Below are 21,687 nucleotides of genomic sequence, written 5' to 3' on the forward strand. Positions count from 1 at the left end.
GGACAGGGTATAAATCTGCGGGCATAAATTTGCATCCGTGCGGGGCTCTACACATTCATTCTTGGAAATGTGGCTTTCCGGTATGGTGTACTGGCAATAAATGTCTTAATGGTATGGCCTGACCATACTGGCTTACTTGCACCACTGCCTAGGGGCTGAACTTTATAATACCATTTTAGCATTCCATCACAGGGCCTGCCTACTACAGAAAGCAGTGAACGGCTGAGAGTCACTCTTCACCCCGAAAGTCAGAAGAGATAAGATGCACTGTGATATAGTAGAAAATAGGGACTCAAGAGACCTCAGCTCTATTCCCGGCCCTACCACTGAAATGCTGTGCAACCTCCGTTTCCCCTCCACCTTTTGTCTTGCCTACTGATATTGTAAGCTCTTTGGGCCAGGGACTTTTCTTATTATGTGCTTGCATAGCCTAGCACAGTGGGGTCCTCATCTCAGCTGAGGACTCTAGGCACTACTGTAATACAAATGGATGGGTGCTACACACAATATAAGGTCTGTGTCAAAGTTGCTTTCTGCAGAGTCTAAGAGTAGAGCAGAGAGGATGTATTTACATTTTGTATGCTTTAATAACGATAGGTTTTATTTTCTAGGCAAGATTTCCAGTGATTAATTTAGTAATGTCATTAATAAATATGCATTTTTATTCTGTATGCTTTTCCTTCTGTGCACACATTAATTATTTACAGACTTTATACAGAAACAAGAAGCTTATTTACCAAAAGATTGACACAAACATTCTATATACTCTCAGCATCTCTTTTTCCCCTCCTCCAAAAAACACACTCCAGGCTTATCTCACACCAGAAGGAGAAGAGTAACATTACCCATCTCTTTTCTGCATCTGAGAACAGTTTGACTCATTGAGGGGGAAATTATTTGCAGTTTAAGCTACATGCTCAATTCTGATCTGTGGGCACATAATGAGAAAACCATCACACAAGTACCAGCTGGTGACAAGCTACATATCAGGAAACAATAAGTCAGTTAAGCTGTGGAAATGAAGGAATGGATGAACAATGAAGAGAAAGGGATGAGGAAGTACACTAAGGCCCACAATTCAGCAAGATACACAAGTATGTGCTTAGTTTTAAGCATGTAAATAGTCCCACTGAGAAGTCAATAGACTGAAATTCTCCTTTGGCAGGAGGAATGGACTGGATGCTGTAACAGGGTTTTTCCCTATCTCTAAATTCTTTACTTCTAACTCCTCATCGGTAATATAATATAATCAGTGAGATGCTTAAGCATGTGCCTAATTTTAAGCATGTGAGTAGTGGTGTTGCATAGCCCTCACTGAATCAGGGCTTTAGTCTCCCAAAGCAATATAGTGGTGGTGGTCTTGCATCATTCAAAAGTAATCTGAATAAAAAACACACTAGAAGATGCACTAAAGGGAACAGTGGTGACTTGGCAAGAGGCAGACTACATGATCTAAGAGCTCTTTTCTACTTGCAGATGTTATTATATATTACTTTGAAGTAAAAACATTGCTTGCCTCTGCATCTCTATAGATAGAGTGCTGGGAAGAGCAGAGTGCACAACCCAGCAGTTAATTTTAATTATTGATTGAGATATTTACTTATGGCTTTTGTATAAATTGCAAATAAACATATTGTAGATTATTTGAGCAGAAGGTAGATGGCTGGAGAATAATGGTCGCTGGTGGAAAGGCGGAAAACAGACCAGGATAAAGAAATGTGTTTATTCTTCAAGTAGGGAGGCACCCTATAGGTCTAGGGGACAGAGCCTGATTAGCCACTCTGTTACATCAGTTTTACACTTGAGTACTCCACTGATTGTAGCTGAGTTACACTGGGGTAACAGTGATGGAAAAGAGTGGAGAATCAGGCCCATAGCCTGCTTTGGATATGCCAAGCAAGCTTATGCACATTAGCTAATGGCCTAATCCTCCAGCCATTGAAATCAAAGTTTCCATTCACTTCCATGGTGTGAGATCGGGGCCTAAGACAGCAGCAGAGATAGCAGCATGGACAACACTGCCAGCGCTACCACAGGAAGCAGAGGCTTTTGACAGCATAAATACTTTCTATCCATTCAAAGGAAGATCTATTATAGCAATAAATAACATAGCACTTTTTAGTCTGAAAAATTCCCCAAATGCTTCCAAAAACAAACAAACAAATAAATACAGGAAACCAGTGCCACTGATGCCAACTCCCAGCTTAGGACAGGAAGTGAAGAAAAGTATCACATACTTTTGAAAGTGGAGGGGGATTTCAAAGTGGGCAGACTGTACATTAGAACGTGGCTGTGACATCAAAGTTAACATAATGTTGGGACCTCCTTCCCACCTCACTGAGTGAGCAAACTGCTGTGGCACCTGCCTGTGGGTTATGGGAAGGAGGATATTCCTTACCTTTCTGTTGCTGTTAGCTTCTGGTTTATTATTGGATACCCAGCCTGCCTAACCTAATGTAATCCACTACCCACTCCCTCTCCCCCAAATGTATTCCTTCTGCTGGAGCGTCACTGTGACTGGAGAAAAGCCTGGAAAATGCTCTCAGAAAGCACATTCACAAGAGGCAGGAATACTGCATTCCTTGGGGGGCACCCCAACTTGAAGAACGGCTTATAAGTTATAGCAGTGCCAATGAAGGTCAACAATGATAATTAAGAGTTCAGAGAGCTTGACTTTAAAGACAGAAGACCATTTGCTGAAGCTTAGCTAAAAGGGGGACAAGATAACACTATATATTGCAAATATTGGAAGGACAAATATTAAGGAGGGAAAACAAATGGTTTAGGGTGAACAGGAATATTCAGGCTGAACTCAACAAGGGACAATTTAGGCTAAGTTTAGGAACATTTCTATAACACAGACTCTCTCTAGAAAAAAGGTCTCTCAAGTGAAATGGTGGAATCTCATGGTGGAGTTCTTCAGAACAAAACTAGGTAGACAAAACACTGAGGAATATCCTGTAGGTACAATGCTGCTTTGCAGGAGGAATAGACTGGATGCTCTAAATAGCCTTTTTCTATCTAGATTCTTTGCTTCCAACTGCTCATCTGCAGCGACTCCAGATCAATACCACAGACATACTTCCCTCTGCTCCCACTGCCTCTGTTGCTTCCATTCCACGTTATCTGACAATATTCTAACAGGATGAAAATGTTTGGGAATTTGTTCCTTCTATCTCAGTTGCTAAAGATTACAAGAGTGCTTAATTTGTCAGGCAACATTATTGGCCAGATTCTCAGCAAGCACAAGTCAGCGTAGCTCCCTTGGCTTCAGGGTAGCTATTCCAACATTCAGCAGAGAAGAATCAGGCTCTTTAGGTACAAATTGGTTTTGCTCCCAAAAGCATTTATCAGGCTTTTTGCTTGTCTGTTTAAATTACACAAACAGGTTGCTGTTCAGACTTCTCAACTTCAAACAAGGCCAAATCTTGAGATGGTCGAGAACCTACAGAAACAAGCGGACTGATTTATTTATTTATTTTTTAAAAGGACAAAAGAGAGAACATTTGCCACATAGCATGAGAGATAAAGGGTCTTCCTGTCACAAGAGCACATGTAGCTTTTCAGGAAGAAACACTACAATTTAATGTGGTAAGGCATCGATCATGGTTATTTAACATTTATATTGTGGTAGGCTCAATCAGGTTGTGTCTTATGTACCCTTCCAACACAGCAGCCATTATAACAAAGAAGGTGTGCCATTAGGTGGAAGAGTAGGAGTAGAGACAAGAGACAGGTGTCAGTTTCAAGGTTAGCTGCATGTTGGACACCCTCCCCCCCAGTCTTTGAGGGCACCCACTTACGGTTTCATGCTAAAATCTCCAAAGGTTCCATCTTTACTGGGTATACTTTAGTGCAAGACTGAGCAGGATTTTCCCTACAATTTATCTGCTATATATTGGGTTAGAGACAATCACCGGAAAGGACAGCAGAGAGACTCTCTCCTGTGCTCTCAATGATCCCCACACTGGGCCCAGGCAGTGTGATTAATAGATTATAAAACCAGAAGTGATCACTTGATAATATAGTCTGACCTGTACAATACAGGCTACAGAACTTCCCTGAGTTAATTCTTGTCTAGATCATATCTTTTAGAAAACCTTGAATTGCAAGTTTGCAGGAGAGGATCCACCACAACTGTTGGTAAATTATTCTCCTGGCTAATTACTCTGATTGTTAAAAATTTGCTCCTTATTCCTAGTCTGAATTGGTCTACCTTCAACTTCCAGACATTGCCATAACTTTGTCTGTTAGATTGAAGAGCTCTCTATTAACAAATTTCTGTTCCCCATGTAGGTAGAGGAGGAAGTTGCCTGATTCAAATGCAGATGGGACAAGAGCCAGACCTACGGAAGGAGTAGATTGGGCCTGGAGGCCGCAGGGGAGGAGAGGGAAAATAGATTGGGAGTTATAGGAGGGACACCCTGGGAAAGGAGACTGGGACTGGGGACAAATTGGGCTGAGGAAATGAAGTAGAGGAAGGTTGGAATAAAACTGATGGAGGATCCAGGGTGAAGGGAAAGAACTGGTGCTGCCTCAGTAAAGAGACTGGGGTAAGGAGCAAGGAAAGGGAGAGACTAGGACAAGGAATCAGGAAGGGACGGCGGCAGGGGAGGATACAGATACTGGATGAGGAGCCTTGGACTGGCAGCCAATGGTAATTGGCAATATGGACCGGTGGGAGGGGAAACGAGAGAGTGGATAAAGAGCTGTAAGGGGAAAACTGGGACTGGCTGGGAAAGGAGCCTGGAACAGGATGCATGGAGGGAAGATGGGTATTGGGATGGGGAGTTTGGAGAGGTAAGAATAGGACTTCTAGGCAAGGAGAATGGGATTAGAAGCCTAAGGACTGGGAGTGGGTGTCAGTTCTGCAAATATCTGTAAGACCCACTGGCAAAATAGATGTCTCATCCCTACCTAATGTGCAGTTCCACACTGAGGAGAAACTACTAGTGCTGCATTCGGTTATTCCCTTAGTTCTGGTGACTGAAATCTGTGGTGGATCTAAGGGTTCCAACCCTGCTGATGACCTGTGTGTGTTTTGATATGTCACGTCACAGGATGGAATTTTGGTTGCAAGTGAAGCACTCAAAAGTTAGCAAATGCCAAAATTAAGGTTGCTTGAGCAACCCAATTCAGCCCTGTGGGTGCATGAATTTGGACACAGTCTTTAATTATATGATTATATACTATTTTTTCCCCACACAAGCCCTGCCTCATTCAGTGTACACAACAACAAGTGTTCACATAACAAGCAGCTATTCAATATTGTGTTTTCTCTTCATTGTTCAATGTGTGGGCCCAGGGCTTATTTACTGCATACTATTCAAACCCTGCTCTTAATTCCTCAGACTTTTCTACAGAGTTCATCACTACAGTGTCTGCATGCTGCACAAACTCAATGCCCCTTTGGGTTTTATCCCCATTTTACAGATGGGGAACTGAGGCACAAAGATGAAGATAAAAAAATCCATAATTTTAGGTGCCAAATTTGAGACACTTAGGACCTGATTTTTCAGAATAATTAGTATTATATAAAGAAAAGGAGTACTTGTGGCACCTTAGAGACTAACCAATTTATTTGAGCATAAGCTTTCGTGAGCTACAGCTCACTTCATCGGATGCATACCAATGCATATGCATTGCATCTTTATATGCATCTTTATATAATACTAATTATTCTGAAAAATCAGGTCCTAAGTGTCTTAAAGCTTATGCTCAAATAAATTGGTTAGTCTCTAAGGTGCCACAAGTACTCCTTTTCTTTTTGCAAATACAGACTAACACGGATGTTACTCTGAAACCTAGTATTATATAGCATTTCATGTGTTCAAAGCACAGTTCCCATTGACTTTGGTTGCAGCTATGAGTGCTGAGCATTTCTGTAAATTAGACCCAAGGTCTCACGTAAGACATCTGCAAAATAAAGGACAATCAGTGACCACTAGTGAAGAACTTGGTTGCAGTGACTTGCCCAGCATCACATATGAACTCTGTGGCAGAGTCTGGGATAGAATCCAATTTCCCAGGGTGGCATTCTAGTGCCTTAATCATGAGACCATCTTTTCTCTTCCTTCAACCCCCTGACTCATTCACTACACACCTTCCAACTTCTGCAACAAATGACAAAGGGCCCTGCAAACAGTTTACCTCACTACACAACCCTGATTCGTCACCAGAGAAGGGCCATTCTGTGCAATGAATGAGACAGGTGTCCTGTAATGAAAGACTATTGTAACGCATAGGCATGAGGGGACTAATTTAAGGTTGCATAAGCAACCATAATTCTGGCAGTTCCTAAATTTTCAGTGTTCGACTTTGCAACCTTCATAATGTTCTTTTATGACTTTTTTGTGATTTTATATTATACACACACACACACACATATATATACATATATACACACACACTTACGTCCCTTAAACTGTGTGCATGGAATACCTTATTGTATGAGCCTGATTTTCAGCTGGGCTGAGTACCACAGCTCCCGTTGCCTTTTACTGGAGAATCAGGCTCAAAGTCTTTTTAGAGTGTTAAATTAGAGAAGAAAAGCTGTATCAGAAAAGGGAATTAAAGCCAGAAATCCTGCCACCCAGACCTGTGTTCCCATCTCTAGGCCATGTTCCTTCTTGCCTGCACAACCAAACCTGTCTGGTTACTGAAAGTACGTGCAACTGCAGGAGCAATTACTAACAGTCTCTCCTTCTACTCAGGATAAAAAAATAACCTGTCCACTTTTCCAAAAAATAGTCCTCCCTCCACCTATCTCTAGCTAAATACCACCTCAATGAGATGTGAATACACATTGTTGGGATTTTTTTTTTTTTTTAAAAAAAACCTAAACTGATTTCAGTCTAATGATGCTTACCCTAAAAAGGAGTAAACAAGGGCAGAATTAAGCAGTTATCAGATTTGTTATAATTATTAAAAGTAATCATACATTCTCAGTGACCAAAGCCTTTGCTGACAGAGATTGCTCACCGGATTTATCATTAACATCTACATTCTAATGCTCCTAAATAATTCAGCAGAGCATTCAGCCTTATGTCCTTGCCTCTCTACCCAGAAACCGCTCACTGTTTACTGTGTGTTCCAGCAAAGGTAAAGAGAAAATTTGGCTTGATTCCCCCTCTCCCCCTTTCTTACAAGGTGCACAGAACTTTCTCTCTGGGCATAGGAACTCTTTAAAACACCCCAAAAAGATATGTATTAGATATCTAAATTTAGAAAATTATTTATCCACAAAGAGTCAGGACGATGTGGTAACAGATTCACATGCAAATTCCCCTTTAATAATCCTAGTGCAGGGAACTCTCCAATCAGAATGCTACCCCGTCCCTGATACCTGATGCCAGCTTTTCTGGTAATGTAGGCCACCGAAGCAAATCCAGAGAGATTGAGTTGGAACTGAGAGTAGCATCTGAGATCTATTTGGTTGGTTTTTCACTTTTTCCCCTCCTCACCACTGTCAACAGGGAAGAATTTATAAAGGATCATTAGCTGAGAGCCTCTCATCTGGGTCTGGACTAAGAGGTGAGGGCACTGGTTAAAGCTGTGAAACAAGGTGGAAGGACTAAAACGGAGTATCAGGTTAATGAAAGCATGAGGTGGCTTTTAGGTAGCAGCTGGAGGAAATTTGGACATGCTGACAGGGGAAACTACGACTGGTTAACTAGTGAACCAGGTGTGCCACTTCTGGAAACACAGTTGCAGGTCAGTACCATGGCTTCTCTTTTGGCAATGTTCCTTGGCTTTTTTTGTGAAACGCCTTGGTGTATGTGACAGTGGTAATGACTGGATGTTGGGACACTAGAATTTATACCAATGGAAACAGAGATAGCATTTAATTACAGAAAGTTGATGAATTTCCTCATTGCATTTAGCTTGCTTTTCTCCTACAAAAACACAAATATATTTAAGCTTTAAAACTTAAGGAAAAACTTGCAGTTATAGGCAGCAAAAGAAGTTTCATTTTCCAAATGAATTAAAAAATGAGTATGCTGCATTCTACATTTTATACTTCCTTTCTTTTGTTTTTAAATATATACACACACTCTTTGGCTCTGATCCCTAGAAGCCCTTCTACAGCTGTTAGAGTGAGGAGTACTCAGCAATGAACTCTTGTTCTCTAAGCTGTACAATGATTACTTCTTAGTGGAGGGGAAATATGTAGGGATGTGGGGGAAGGGAAACGTCTGTCAGAGATGAAAACACAGCCTGCTTTTCCATTGTTGCCTGGGATGTACTGAAACCAGTCTCCGCTTTAAAGGTGCAAGGTTAACCCTGATGTAAATCCACCAACTTGAGCAGAGTTACACCAGGAATGAGATTGAAAGCTGCAGGAAACAAGACATCAAGCACACTGGAACAAAATAAAATAAGGAAAGTGGGGTTTTTTATGTCCCTGAGATGGTAACTAATTCCAGATTAAGTTAAACAGAACCAGCCCATTACTGGCACTACCAGAACAATAATAGATGGCAAAGTCTTCATCCTGTTAAACGAACATCCTTTTGTCAACAGAAGTGACCCGTGATGAAAAATAAAATATAAATTCTGTGTTCCATGCTAACAGGCATATGAATAACTTTGAAAATTGAGATTAACGTTACTCTGCAACAAAATAATGTTTATATAGACAGATAATTACTATTAAAATAGGATTTTATACATTACATATTTATATAGATACACATCAAATGAATATTTTCTGTGTCAATCAATTTAACATTCAATAATGCTGTGAAAACTGTTTTTAAAAAAATAAAAGAAACCTATTAAAAAATGAAGGTGACATTTTTCAAGGGTGCCTAAGTGAGTTAGGAGCACAAATCCAAATGACTTCTGATTGGAAGTTTTGGAAATTCTGCCTTCGTGTCTATCGCCTGCTCCTCCTTAAAAAAGCATGAATATATTCAATTCATCATTCAGTCCCTCTCCTGTTTCATATATATTTAGATTTAAAATAATTCAAATATACTATCCAGGGCTCTGGGTGTCCTAATAAATCATTAACAATATAGCAGCATTTAAAATAATAATTTTAGTAGGAACTCAGCAGCCAGGCATCTCCTTTCCACCCCTGCATCATTCTAGGAAGCACATCTTCTCATAACTTCCCTTATTAAGTCATCATCTACAATGAGTCTGTCTGTGGATAGTGACAAGTTTTATTTTATCTAAACAGAGTTGACAATTGAGTTCCTCCTTATAGAAATGGCATACAAACTCATCTGTTCTCTATGTTTCATTCCTTTACCAACTAAGATGGGTGAAAAGCCCATCCAAACTGACAAAGGCCATGTAACTGGCAAGCTGGCAGTTGTGCATACCCAGCATGTTAAAACAAGTACAGGCTGACTTGTAACGAAAGGCTACTCCTTATGTTCCTTTCCGGTGCTCAGTTGTTTGAAACTTAACCCTTTCTTTCCGTTCCTCGTGGGATGTAAATTAAGGGAGAGAGGATAAATTTCACAGGACGTTATTTAAAATGCCCAAGTAATTTCATTTATGTTTGAAGCTGTATAAACTAGTGTATGCCAATGGAAACTTAATTTTTAGTCTCTAAGGTGCCACAAGTACCCCTTTTCTTTTTGCGAATACAGACTAACAAGGCTGCTACTCTGAAACCAATTTTTGAAGTGTCTCTCACAATTTTCTTAGTTTCTCCTTCCCCCTTCCTTTATTACAAAGGCCATTTCTCGTGAATAGAAGAGAAGCTCATCTGCTCCTGTTGCTTCTTTCTCACTCAAAGTCATAATCCTTTGTTTAGGATATCATAATATCCACAACAACAAACTATGTCATCACACACAGAGGCTGTTGGCATCAGCGGAACAATTTACCAAGGGTCATGGCGGATCTTTCCTCACTGGCAATTCTAAAAAAAATCAAGATCGGCTGTTTTCCTAAGAGATATGCTCTAGTTTGGGAAGTCGCGTGTGTTATACAGGAGGTCAGGCTAGATGACCACAGTGTTCAGGCCTTAGACTCTATGAAATAAATAAAGGACAAGCAGCAGGAGCAAATGAGTCCAGAGAATGCTATCATTTAAATTTTAAGGAGTTTCTCACTGCATGTTCTTTGCTTTTTCATCTAGACACTGCAACTTAGTGTTATTTGTTTTTAGACAGTTTCACTTTCTGGTACCCATGCACTTGTACATTTCTGCTATTTCGCTTCTCAGCACTTTGGAGGAAAATAGATTTTTTAAAAGGTGATTTTTTTTTAAATTGCATGAAAATATTTCTGTTCAAAACTTTTTCAAATAGATCTACATGAAATACTTTACTTCTTAAAGGGACAGACAAGTCTTTATATCATGCAGCTTTCTTTAGTAATAATAAATAATAAATAATAATAATAATAATGAAATAATTTAAGAAAAGGGGATATAGAAAGTCTATAACAGATAAATCAAATAGTCTCCAAATACTCTTTTCCAGGAGATAGGTTTTTAGTATTCAGGTATGCCTATAAGAAATTTACTAAATGATTCTTGGATCAATCTCTCTAGTGTTTACAAAGATAATGTAAAGTGTTTGGCAAGAGGCATATCAAAATAATCTCTCCTCTTCTGTATCCCAGACAAAGAGGTCAAATGTGAATTATGACTCAAGTGAGGACCGCAGCCCTGGCCTTAATAATGCACTTTTGATTAAAAATATCCAAATAATGCATTAGTTACCTAGAACCTGATTCTTCACAACATACTTCCCTTGGGGAGTCATTTTTATCTGTGCAAAGCAAATGCAGAGATGTGAAACATTACTGAATAGGAATGGTAGTGATTTACACCAGCTTTTCACTGGTGTAAGTAATTACACAAAGGGCTAGACAGTTGATAATCTGGTCCTTAACCTCTCGATCAGTTTTGAAAGAGGAATCCATTGCCCCTCCCCCCTCAAATTCAAAGAGACAAAGCCAGACTGATCATTTTGAATACCAACTAGTTCATATTTTAGTATCTATATTCAACACACAAAACTACACCAAAATAATATTATGCGCTCAAAGTCAAGCCCCCGAAAGTTGGGAAATGCCAGAGGTAAAGTTGCCTGTAAAACCTTAATTTAGTCCCCTTGTGTGTGCACACATTATGATAGTCTTGTCATGACATGATCATGTGCTCTTTTTCTAGAGGTGCCCTGCCTCATCCAGAGGACAGGATGGACAGTGCTCATTTAATGAGCACCTATTCAATACATTGTTTTCTCATTATTTGGTGTGGCCCCAGGCCCTATTTACTATAAACTATTCAAACCTTGCTCTGAAGATTGAATTATTAATTCCTCATAAGCTATTGTGTGGTGTTCATCACTACAGTATCTGAGTGCTTTACAGATATGAAAGAATTTATTTTCATACACCCCAGGGAGATGAGGGGGTATCACTACAAATGGGGAACTGAGACTGAGAGATTAGGATCAAAATGTCCCCTAATTTGGGTTAAACCCCAAGTCCTCATGTCAGGCACTCAGAAAATGAGGACACAATTAGCAACCACCTGGAAAAAAGTTTGGTTTAAGTCAGGGATTCTCAATCTCTCTCTCTTTGGGGCCCCCACAACATGCTATAAAAACTCCAAGGCCCACCTGTGCCACAACTGTTTTTCTGCATATAAAAGCCAGGCCCCGCGTTAAGGGGTAGCAATCAGGGCAATTGCCCAGTGCCCCACACCACACGGGGCCCTGCAAAGCTGAGGTAGTCAGGATTCGACTTCAGCCCCCCTTTTTGGGGGTGGGGGGAAGAAGAGACTTGGGCCCCAGGCTTCAACTAGGGTTACCAACTTTCTAATCAAACAAAACGGAACACCCCTGCCCCACCCTGCCCCTTCCTCAAGGCCCCACTCGCTCTATCTCCCCACCCCACATCACTTGCTGTCTCCCACCGTCACTCACTTTCACCGGGCTCGGGTTGGGGTGCAGGGGGGTGAGAGTTCTGGCTGGAGGGGTTGGGCTCTAGAGTGGGGCAAGGGAGGAGGGGTCTGGGGTGCAGGAGAAGGCTCTGGACTGGGACAGGGGTGTTGGGGGAGGTATGGGCTCTGGGCTGGGGGTGCAGGAGAAGCCTCTGGGCTGGGGCAGGGGGTTGAGGTTCAGGGGGGATGAGGACTCCAGATGGGGGCACAAGTTCTGGGGTGGGGCCGAGGGGTTTGGGTGCAGGAGGGGGCTCTGGGCTGGGGCAGAGAGGTTCAGAGTGCAGGCCCATCTGGGGGTGTGGGGTCTGGGGTTGGGCCAGGGATGAGGGATTTGAGGTGCAGGAGGGGGCTCAGGGCTGGGGGTGCAGCCAGGGATGAGGGGTTTGGGGTACAGGAGGGGATTCCAGGCTGGGGCAGGGGGTCAGGGTGCAGGGCAGTGTTCCCTCTAATTTTTTTACATCCATGCATGGAATGAATTTTGTTATATCTTGTTATATATTTTGACATATCACCTTCATATTGGTGCACATAACAAAATTCATGCGGTGGGGGTGGGGCTGAGGGGTTTGGGTTGTAGGAGGGGGCACAGGGCTGGGAAAGAGGGTTGGGGTGGGGCTGGAAGTGAGGGGTTTGGAGTACAGGCTGCCCTGGGGCTGGGGTGGGGAGAGAGAGGATTCCCCCCAGCCCTCTCTCGCCACAGCAGCTTGGGGCTGGGTGAGAGGTGCCTCTCCATGACAGCTCCGGCGGGCCTGGGCCGGGGAGGGGCACCTCTCCCCACTTGCCTGCGTGGCCCTTGAGAGCCGGCTGCCCAGCTTACAGGGAATGTATGTATAGGGTCCTGGTGGTGCTTACCATGGCTCCCAGGAAGCAGATGCCGCCCCCACAGCTCCCATTGGTCACAGTTTCTGGCCAATGGGAACTGCGGAGCTGGCACTAGGGGCAGGGGCAGCACGCGGAGCCTCCCTGGCTGCCCATGTGCCTAGGGGCCGCAAGGACCTGGCAGCCACTTCTTGAAGCCGCGCGGAACTAGCCTTAGCCCCGGTACCCTGCTGCACCACTGGACTTTTAACAGCCCATTTGGCGGTGCTGACCAGAAGGTTCAGGGTCCCTTTTCAACCAGGCGTTCTGGTTGAAAACCGGATGCCTGGCAACCCTAGCTTCAGCCCCTTGTGGTAGGACTTCAGCTTTCTGCCCTGGGCCCCAGCAAGTCTAATGCCTGCCCTGCTCAGCAGCCCCCCTGAAATCTGCTTGTGGCCCCTGCTGGATCCCTCGTTGACAACCACTGTTCTACACACTCCATTTTGCTAGAGGGAGCCGAAATTTAATTTTACTTTCTTCCGACTTGTTACTTCTTCATGATTGCATATTTATAACCGAATAGTATAGGTGGAAGGGTCATGGTACATAGACAATTGAACATGAGTGCAATGCTGTGGCTAAAAGGGCAAACACAATTTTTGGATATATAAGCAGGGGAATGCCAAGTAGGAGTAGGGAGGTGATTTTTCTCTCTGTATATGGCACTAGTGAGACCATTACTGAAACACGGTGTCCAGTTCTGGTGTCCACACTTCAAAAATGACATTGAAATATTGGAATGGGTTCAGAAGAGCTATACCAGTGATCCGAGGTCTGGAAAAATCTGTTTTATAACGAGTATCTTAAGGAGCTCAATCTATTTAGTTTATCGAAGAAACGGTTAAGAGGTGACCTGATCACATTCTATAAGTACTCACCTGGGGAAGAGATGTCTGATAGCAGATAGGCCTTTAATCTAGCAGAAAAAGGCACTAATAAGCCAATGGTTGGAAGCTGAAGCCAGACAAATTCAGACTAGAAAAAAGGCACAGATTTTTAGCAATGAGGGTAACTAACCATTGGAATAATTTACCTATGGATGTGGTTAATTCTCCATCACTTGAAGCCTTAAAATGATGATTGAATGTCTTTCTAAGAAATGTGTCGGCTTGGCAGAATTTGATTTTTTTTTTTTTTTAAATATTTCAACCAACAGTTTGTTTTTAAGCATTTTCCCCCCCAATTTTTAATCAATTTAAATTTTTGTGGCAGAGTAAAATTACTGGTTTTAAGCATTTTATTTTTCTCCATTTAAATACTTAAATTTTTACACAGTTGTTGGAAATTATGTGAGGGTCAGGTAATAGACAAGTGACAATTATTTCATGACCGTAGATTCTGAGATTCAAAAAGTTAAAGCTTTATAACCGTTAACACACAAATTGTCGACATCATGTCAATATACACAAAGTAAATATCCTTATATCAAACTCTAAAGTTCTCAAGCAGCATTTTTCTTACATTGCCTGTCTGTAAGCTTTGGTCATCAGTGGAAAATGTTTTTTCATCAGTTTCTGTGTGTATGGTGAACTTGGCATTTACCCACATTCACCAATAATAATATAATCCTGCCAGGCCTAAAGATATGTTACTGCTCAAACAGAAGTTATGGGCTTCATGCAGTGGCTGTCTGACCTTTTTCCTTCTGTGGACCACTTCAGAGAGATCTTCCTCTAAACCCTTCCTCCCCCACCCCCAATACATCAATTCTACCAGACCTTGGTTCTCAAAGGGTTTCATTTTGTGGACTACCAGGGTAGGCTCTGCAGACCACTAATCTACATACTACAGTTTGAGAACAGCTACTATGGAAGATAGGAGATCACCAACTAAATAGAAGCAGAAGCATTTGGTGAATGAAGGAGGGGGGATATATGTATCCAACAGTTAAAGTAGAAAGGGAGCCAAAAGAGAGATTTCAAGCTAAAGAAGTTTTCTTGTTCGTTTTCATTACAGAGCAGACATCAGATCAGCTCCACCAAAGAGGACATAGAACCATTTCTATGCATCATCCTGCCTGCCACCATGCTGCTCTTCCTGGCATTCCTGCTGCTCTTCCTATATCGCCGCTGCCAGCGACCTAGCCCCCAGGGGCAGATCTTCAGTATTGATCTCCCAGAGCACCTACCTGAGCGTGATGTGTCTGATTTCCTTTCGGTGCTGCCCTGGAACAGTGAGCAGAATTTCCACTACTCCACTCTGCTCCCTGAAGCCACCTTCCTCACTGTAAGCTTACCTCCATCCTATGAGGAGGCCACTATGAAACCTCCTATGGGAGAGGCTCACACTGAGTTTTCTCAGGATCCAGTGCCTCCTTATGAATAGAGTACACACTGGTCAACCAACAGTAAATAAACTTCCTAAGGAAACACCTTTGGCTGAAGCTTGCAACCCGTCAAGGCATAAACATGAGACCACTAGTCATTAACATTAGTGACAAAATTTTCAAACAAGGAAACAACAAAATTAATGGAAGAAGGAGCTTGGGTTGATGTGGGATTACTTTAACACATTTAATGATGCAGCATTTCTAACCTCAGTTCACAGCAGCAAACACAGATAAATACCAGGTTGGTGTGGGATGAGAGGAATTGTGGGGATAAAATGAATGATGTACCTCCTAAATTAACCTAAGTGAGTGTCCTTCAATTTAGAGAGCTGAATCTAGGATGTGGGCTATCAGCTATGAAGGGAGGCAAACTGTGCTGGATATATGCCAATTACCGAAAGGGCTTTTATCACAGAAATCTCTTCCTTTGTTTGTTTGTTTTTTAATTGAGTTTTTGATAATTGCAGTAACTTAATTTGAAGCATCTCTATTAACAAACTCACTGTAATGTAATGACACAGATCTCAGGAAAAGTGAACAAGAAATGAGGCCTAAAAAGTATTGTTGGTGAATACCACCAGTAGGGTCAGAGTCGGGACTATAATCAGTATATCAAGATTTTGCAGTCTGCCTTTCAGTGCTGCAATGAGACTCAGTGTGACAAGCAGAAAGGATCAGAGGTGATTCAACCATTTTGGGTTAAGTAGAAACAGACATCGTGGCAACTGGTGGCACAGCCGGATATTCATGCAGCTGATAAGCAGATGTGCAGTCCCATAAGTTGTGGGGGGCCGATGGTTTTACTTTGTTTTGTTATTTAAAGTTTAAAAAGAAATCAAACCCTGTAACCTGTCAGCGCTGGACATGACGTGCAATGTATAAAAATTTAGAAAAAAAAATAAAATTAAACTGTGAGAAAACTATTCTGCGTTTCAAACAAATGTAAATTTAGGTGTTTAGATACAGAAATAGGATTAAAGGAACTGGAGGAAATATGCGGGCAATGGAGTTTACTCAGCAACTGTCTAACAACGCTTACAAAAAAATGCAATTCATGTTACTCCGTAACATGTAACTCCACACTGTGGAGGAAAAGTAGTACCCATTTTTGATCAATTGTGCAGTTACAACAGTACTAAGCCACTTGTGTAGTCAGGGCTCAGGGATTATACAATGGCTTCATGAAAACATTCTATGAATGAGTTATTATGTAGACACTCATACTGTAAGCAATAACGACATATAGGTTATTTCCCTTACAGAATGCAGCCCACAGTGAATTTGCCTCAAAACATCACGCAAAAGTGATCTTATTGAAAACGAAATGTATGACAGGAGAAATCACAATACAAGAGAGGTTTCAGAGTAGCAGCCGTGTTAGTCTGTATTCGCAAAAAGAAAAAGGAGGACTTGTGGCACCTTAGAGACTAACACATTTATTTGAGCATAAGCTTTCGTGAGCTACAGCTCACTTCATCGGAGTAAGGTGTGCATACATCTCTAGCCTTAAAATGGCAAATTCATTTAGAGAGGTCGACTTTTAACTAAAATGACTGAAGTAGCAACATGTTTACATCCCTAAAGAACTCAGCCTCTCCACCAAGCTGTTTCTATCTCGTTACTTTACCTTGCTAACATCAGAGACCCAGCCTCTGGTCTCAGGTTTCACTTCCAGTTGGCCCAGTTATATTTGCCAGTGATTTTACACGATTAAGGGTGACTTGTCATGACAGTTATCTCCCAGAAGGGTATTTACACATCTGTCCTCTCCAAAGAGATAAGGAGTGTCATTGTCAATCTCTTGCTCACTGATTATTTTCTCAAATCCATCTTTGGACAAACAGTTTGGGGTTCCTATTTTTTTGTAATCCCATGTATATTTGAAAGATGGATGTTTGTTCAAATTTCAGGGTGACAAGAGCACATCCAGAATTCAGTTTATTGCCCCCGCACATAATGCTTTTTGTATTTTATTCAGAGTTAGCATCTCTCACCCTGCCCTAACACAGTGGTATCTGCTTTAGATTTTAATTGGTCCCTGGCTGAAGTTATGCCTAAAGCCACTTCAATGTCCCCCTTAAGTCAAGTCTCATTTTCCTATAATTTCATTTTAATATTATGCCTACTCAATATCAAGTGTGGATTTTAAGTAAATTAACATTGATTTGTCATAATGGGCCTGAATCCAGAAACCCCAAAACTATGGTTCCAATCAAAATCAATACCTCCACCGCAAATGTGAATTAACTCATCTCTAGAATCATATGAAGTTATTTTAGATCAATGCAGCACATGACCTGTCTGAGCCTGTTGGTAGGCGGGTACTTATTTTTAAGTGCTAAATGGTTATTGACCAGTTAGATCACTAAAGCAAACTTATTTTAGGTCAGGTTTGATGACTCAGGCTCATCAAATCAGTTGATTTGTGTCTGACAATGCAGTAAAGTAATAAATATACAGATAAGCCATGATTTTCATAACTCCACCAATCAGTAGATTCTGAATTCATTTCTGTTCACCACTTCCAAAGTTTATGTAGAAATAGAAATTTGTTTTTTGAACATTTTTATAAATTTTGCAAACTTCTCCCTAGACCACTGTAAAATTGTTATTTACTTATACACTTATGCACATTTGTTTGAATTTGGTGAAGTTTGGAGTTCATTAAAAATTACAGTCTTAGCAGATATGTGGAGTATTTATGGAAGTGAATTCATGGTGATTTGAAAGATAATTATGTACAGTTCTCTCTCCAAAAAGATGCTAGATGCTCTGAATAAGACTATGATGTGTGCGTAAGTTCTCCTAATAAGCATTTGCTGGTCCTTACAAGGAGAATTTGCGAACTGCAGTGCCCCAGTTATTAAAAAGGCCTCCTAAAGCTTGAAGGCCAATCTCTGTTTCTTGGCCTCTCTGCTAAGGCTGCCAACAAGAGTGCAAATAGTGATATGGATGTGGTTAGTCTGAGAATCTAAAGATGCAAACTGGAGTAAATTAGTTGTATGTACGTGCTGTATTATTTCCTTTTTACACATGGAGGCTTCATTGTGCAAAGTCTTGTACATGCAGAGTCCTGATCTCCAGTAATACATACAGGTTGAACAGGAATGCAAGTTTAGTTACTCTGGGTATAAGAAAGCAAATGAGCTAGACTGAAGATCTGCTTTGCACCGTAGGAGCTTATAAACTAAAAACTCTTAAATAAAATTGCTTTATGTTTGCGCACTGAACTGGCCCTTGGCACCCATTCTTTGCTGCAAGCTAGCTCATGAATATTCACTAGTACTCTAGCTGTGACCAGCTATAATTTAAACACAGTTCAAGAGATTCCCTTTATAAGTGAAAATTCCTACTATGCTTCCAGTACAGGGCTTTTAAATTTCACTATTGCTGAATGGCCTCAAGGCATCAACACTTAAGTGAATGCATTTTAAAAAATTCTCTGGTTTGTAACAAGTTGTCAGTAAGAATATTTATTGCTTTATTTCAAAGATTATAGACACTTGGTGGTGGTTTTTCTTTAGAGTCATTATTACCATGCTGATTGAAGACAGCGCTGTTCAAAACAGAACAAACATTTTTCTTAGACAAGTACCCTTTTCTCCCAACACCAGAGATTTTCGCCCACCCAAAAAAGTTTTTGTTTTTGTTTTTAAATTCACCCCTCCCCGCCCATGCACACACAAATCCCATCATTAGACTCAACTGACCAAACAATTAAATATTAAAATGTTTTAATTTGGAAAAACTGAAAATAAATTAAACATTTTGATAAAACATTAAAACACAACATTTTTTTTAAAACCCAGCTCTAGGTAAAATTGTTACTGTCATAAGAATTGGGGGAACAGTTCATTGAAAACAATGTATTAATTGAACGGAGTCCCTTTTCTGTTCATAAATTATGCATGAACAGATTGCAATTCCTATGAATGTGTATGTTCACATTTACTCATTGTTCAACGTGAATGAGTTTCAGCCTATGGAATGCTTGTAAAGGGTCTGCTATGAGTTATGGCTATTTGCTAATCAGGAGTCACACTATGTGATTGGTCACATGGTATCATTTCTCTTCCTTGACTGGATGATCATAGCTTCAGTAAAAAAAACAGGGAGGGGGGGGTGAATAAGGATCTTGAGGTCTGAGTCTCTCAAGCAGTTCAGAGAAGTTCTTGCAGAGGGGTTGCGGGAGGGAAAGAAAGAGTTTTCCCACTAACATTTATGTAAATAAAATCGGAGCCTTTTCCATGAATGTTTGCGGAAAGTAAATAAAGAGAGGGTGTGAAATGGTCAAAATAAATTTATTTTCCTGAACTATTCACTCAGCTCCCATTCTAATCGAATAGAGAATTCATTGTCAAAAATAAAATACCAGCGTAAAACAAGAACACAGGCCTGTAATACTCAAAGTCAAACAAGACATCCCAGTATGTAAATCATTTACTTCAGAACTTTGTCTCCTTGGCTGTTCTTAAGAGCCCAGGATGTATCTTTTTCCCTTAATGCCCATTTCCGAAACTCCAGCAGTTTTTCCACCTGGCTTTCCCCATATTTAAATCCACCACCCTTGAGAAACAAGGGCCATAATTCTTCCAGGCAGGAAAAAAAAAAAAAAAAAAAAAAGTGCATAGAGTCTCTCTCCAAAGCCTTCACTACCTCTCCTTGAATTTGGGGCAGGTTCAGACTAGCATCTCTCCACCAATCCTTTGGTATGCTTCTGGTGAAGCAATTGCTGCACAGCACTATTGTAAACCTACTTCTTATTGTGGACTTCTGTGTTTTCATGCACTAGGGGTGAATCCATTCCTCAAAAGCATCATTACCAGCCATCTAGCATACTAAAGCATCCTAACAGGAAGAAGGATATGCACAGGGATGAAAAATAGTAGAGCACAAGCCAGTTCAGAGGTAACCGTCTTATAAACCTGCTTCCCGCATCCCACCCCTGGATTCCCATTCTATTTAATTCACTTTTATGTCAGATACAAAAAAGTAATACGAGAAGGGAAACAATAATTCTGTATATTGACTGTGCCCACCATTCAAAACAAAGCATAAATATGCAACATGTCATCTTCTAGCCATAATCTGGAATATCTATTTTTCATTACAAAGTGCTTTGCATACAACAAGTTGTCATTACCATGTTAAATGGATACTGTCAAGTTCAGAGCGATTTCTGAAAACTCATTTCCTCACCTATGCAACATGCATTCATTTAGATTATTAAAGCAAAGATATTTTAAAACTAATATACCTTTATGTGGTGGAAAGGGGTAGCTTTAAATTGTTGGATGCTGTCATGGACCAGCACATGGCCAGGCATGCCTAGTGGTCAGAGCTGACGGCAGGAACCAGAGTCAGAAACTGAGCAAAGGAGCAAGGCAGGGAACAAGGCAAGCACAAGAGACATTTCAGTTGCAGGCATAAGTGTTATTGCTGGGTTTAAGAGCAGTTCTGGCAATGCCGCTCAGCCAATCAGGCTGACTGATTAGGGATTGCAGCTGAGGTTAGCTAGCTGATCCCAGGCCCAGCTGCAGGCCCTCTTTCCTGACAGAGGACAAGTAATTTTATTTTTAAAAAGTTGACTAAATATTTTTAGCCCAGAGAAACAAGAAATGGTAGACCAGTTCTTAAGGATTGTTTCTCTCACTACCAACTCCAGGCGTGCCTCCCACTATTTAGTCACAGGTGTTTTTACATACCTCAGGAAACACCATGATCAGGACCAAACAAAATAATCACAATTATTAACCATAGCTATTTTATTATTAAAGGAACAACATGAAAAACAAACAAGACAACATGAATGACAGAATACAAGTGATAAACTTGTTAGTTCCATTACAGTCTCTTTTGTATGTTCTTCTGTGGACATTTTTTAAATAGAGAGATTATACCCTTGAGAGAGAAACCTGCCTTTGGTGGGTCATTTTTCTCTCCGTAAGTTAAGACCAAAGTATATTGTTTCCCTAAATTACCATGAATTCAGTTTTAGTATCTCATTAGATACTTAAAACGGTTTATGTATGGCAAAATAATTTGTTTAAGGACAAAACCAGTCTAGTTAATAACCTAAACTGTCCATAATTGGACAAAGCAAGCAACCTAAACTAAATCCTATGAAGTGGAAGAAAATATTTAAATTAGTTACTTAGAAGAAGCCATTTAGGGAGTTGTCTTAAAACAGACTAATTAAAAATACTAAGAACCATGGCCAATTAAATCTCACTGTTCTTCTGTTTAGTTTCTGTCTCCTCTTCAGGTATACATGGTCAAAATGTATGGTAAACAACAGGAGAAACTGTTAATCTTTTAAATTGAAACAGCATTTCAGTATTCCAATAAAAACATTACAAGGGCTATAAATCCAATCCCTTGGCAGTGTATTAGGGTATGTCTACGCTACCTGCTGGATTGACAGGCAGTAATTGATCCAGTGGGGATCGATTTATCGCATCTAGTCTAGACGCAATAAATTGATCCCTTCACCCCCACCCCGAGCGCTCTCCCATCGACTCCTGTACTCCACTGCTGCGAGAGGCGCAGGCAGAGTTGACGGGGGAGCAGCAGAAGTCGACTC

The 21,687-nt window shown here is 40.9% G+C and overlaps 1 protein-coding gene and 1 long non-coding RNA gene across 2 annotated transcripts; one reads left to right on the plus strand and one right to left on the minus strand.

Annotated features, from left to right (window-relative positions):
• Positions 1-7,376: 7,376 nt before the first annotated feature.
• SMIM28 (small integral membrane protein 28) lies at positions 7,377-16,095 on the plus strand. The gene is made up of 2 exons (XM_027820570.3): positions 7,377-7,713; positions 14,732-16,095. The coding sequence occupies exons 1-2, from the start codon at positions 7,603-7,605 to the stop codon at positions 15,098-15,100; spliced, it is 480 nt and encodes a 159-aa protein (XP_027676371.3). The 5' UTR covers positions 7,377-7,602; the 3' UTR covers positions 15,101-16,095.
• LOC122465064 lies at positions 10,940-13,865 on the minus strand. Its single transcript, XR_006289624.1, has 2 exons — positions 13,654-13,865; positions 10,940-11,506 (listed from the first exon to the last, which is right to left on the minus strand). It is a non-coding gene; the product is annotated as an uncharacterized LOC122465064 (long non-coding RNA).
• Positions 16,096-21,687: the final 5,592 nt, after the last annotated feature.

The sequence above is a fragment of the Chelonia mydas genome, chromosome 3, assembly GCF_015237465.2.
Source record: "Chelonia mydas isolate rCheMyd1 chromosome 3, rCheMyd1.pri.v2, whole genome shotgun sequence".
Classification (NCBI taxonomy): Eukaryota; Metazoa; Chordata; order Testudines; family Cheloniidae; genus Chelonia; species Chelonia mydas.

Excerpts from the sequence above, each read along its gene's own strand:
- SMIM28 (XM_027820570.3), top strand. The coding sequence starts at position 7,603 with ATGAGGTGGCTTTTAGGTAGCAGCTGGAGGAAATTTGGACATGCTGAC. Across the intron at positions 7,714-14,731 it reads TTCTGGAAACACAGTTGCAG|AGCAGACATCAGATCAGCTC; the intron begins GTCAGTACCATG and ends TTTTCATTACAG.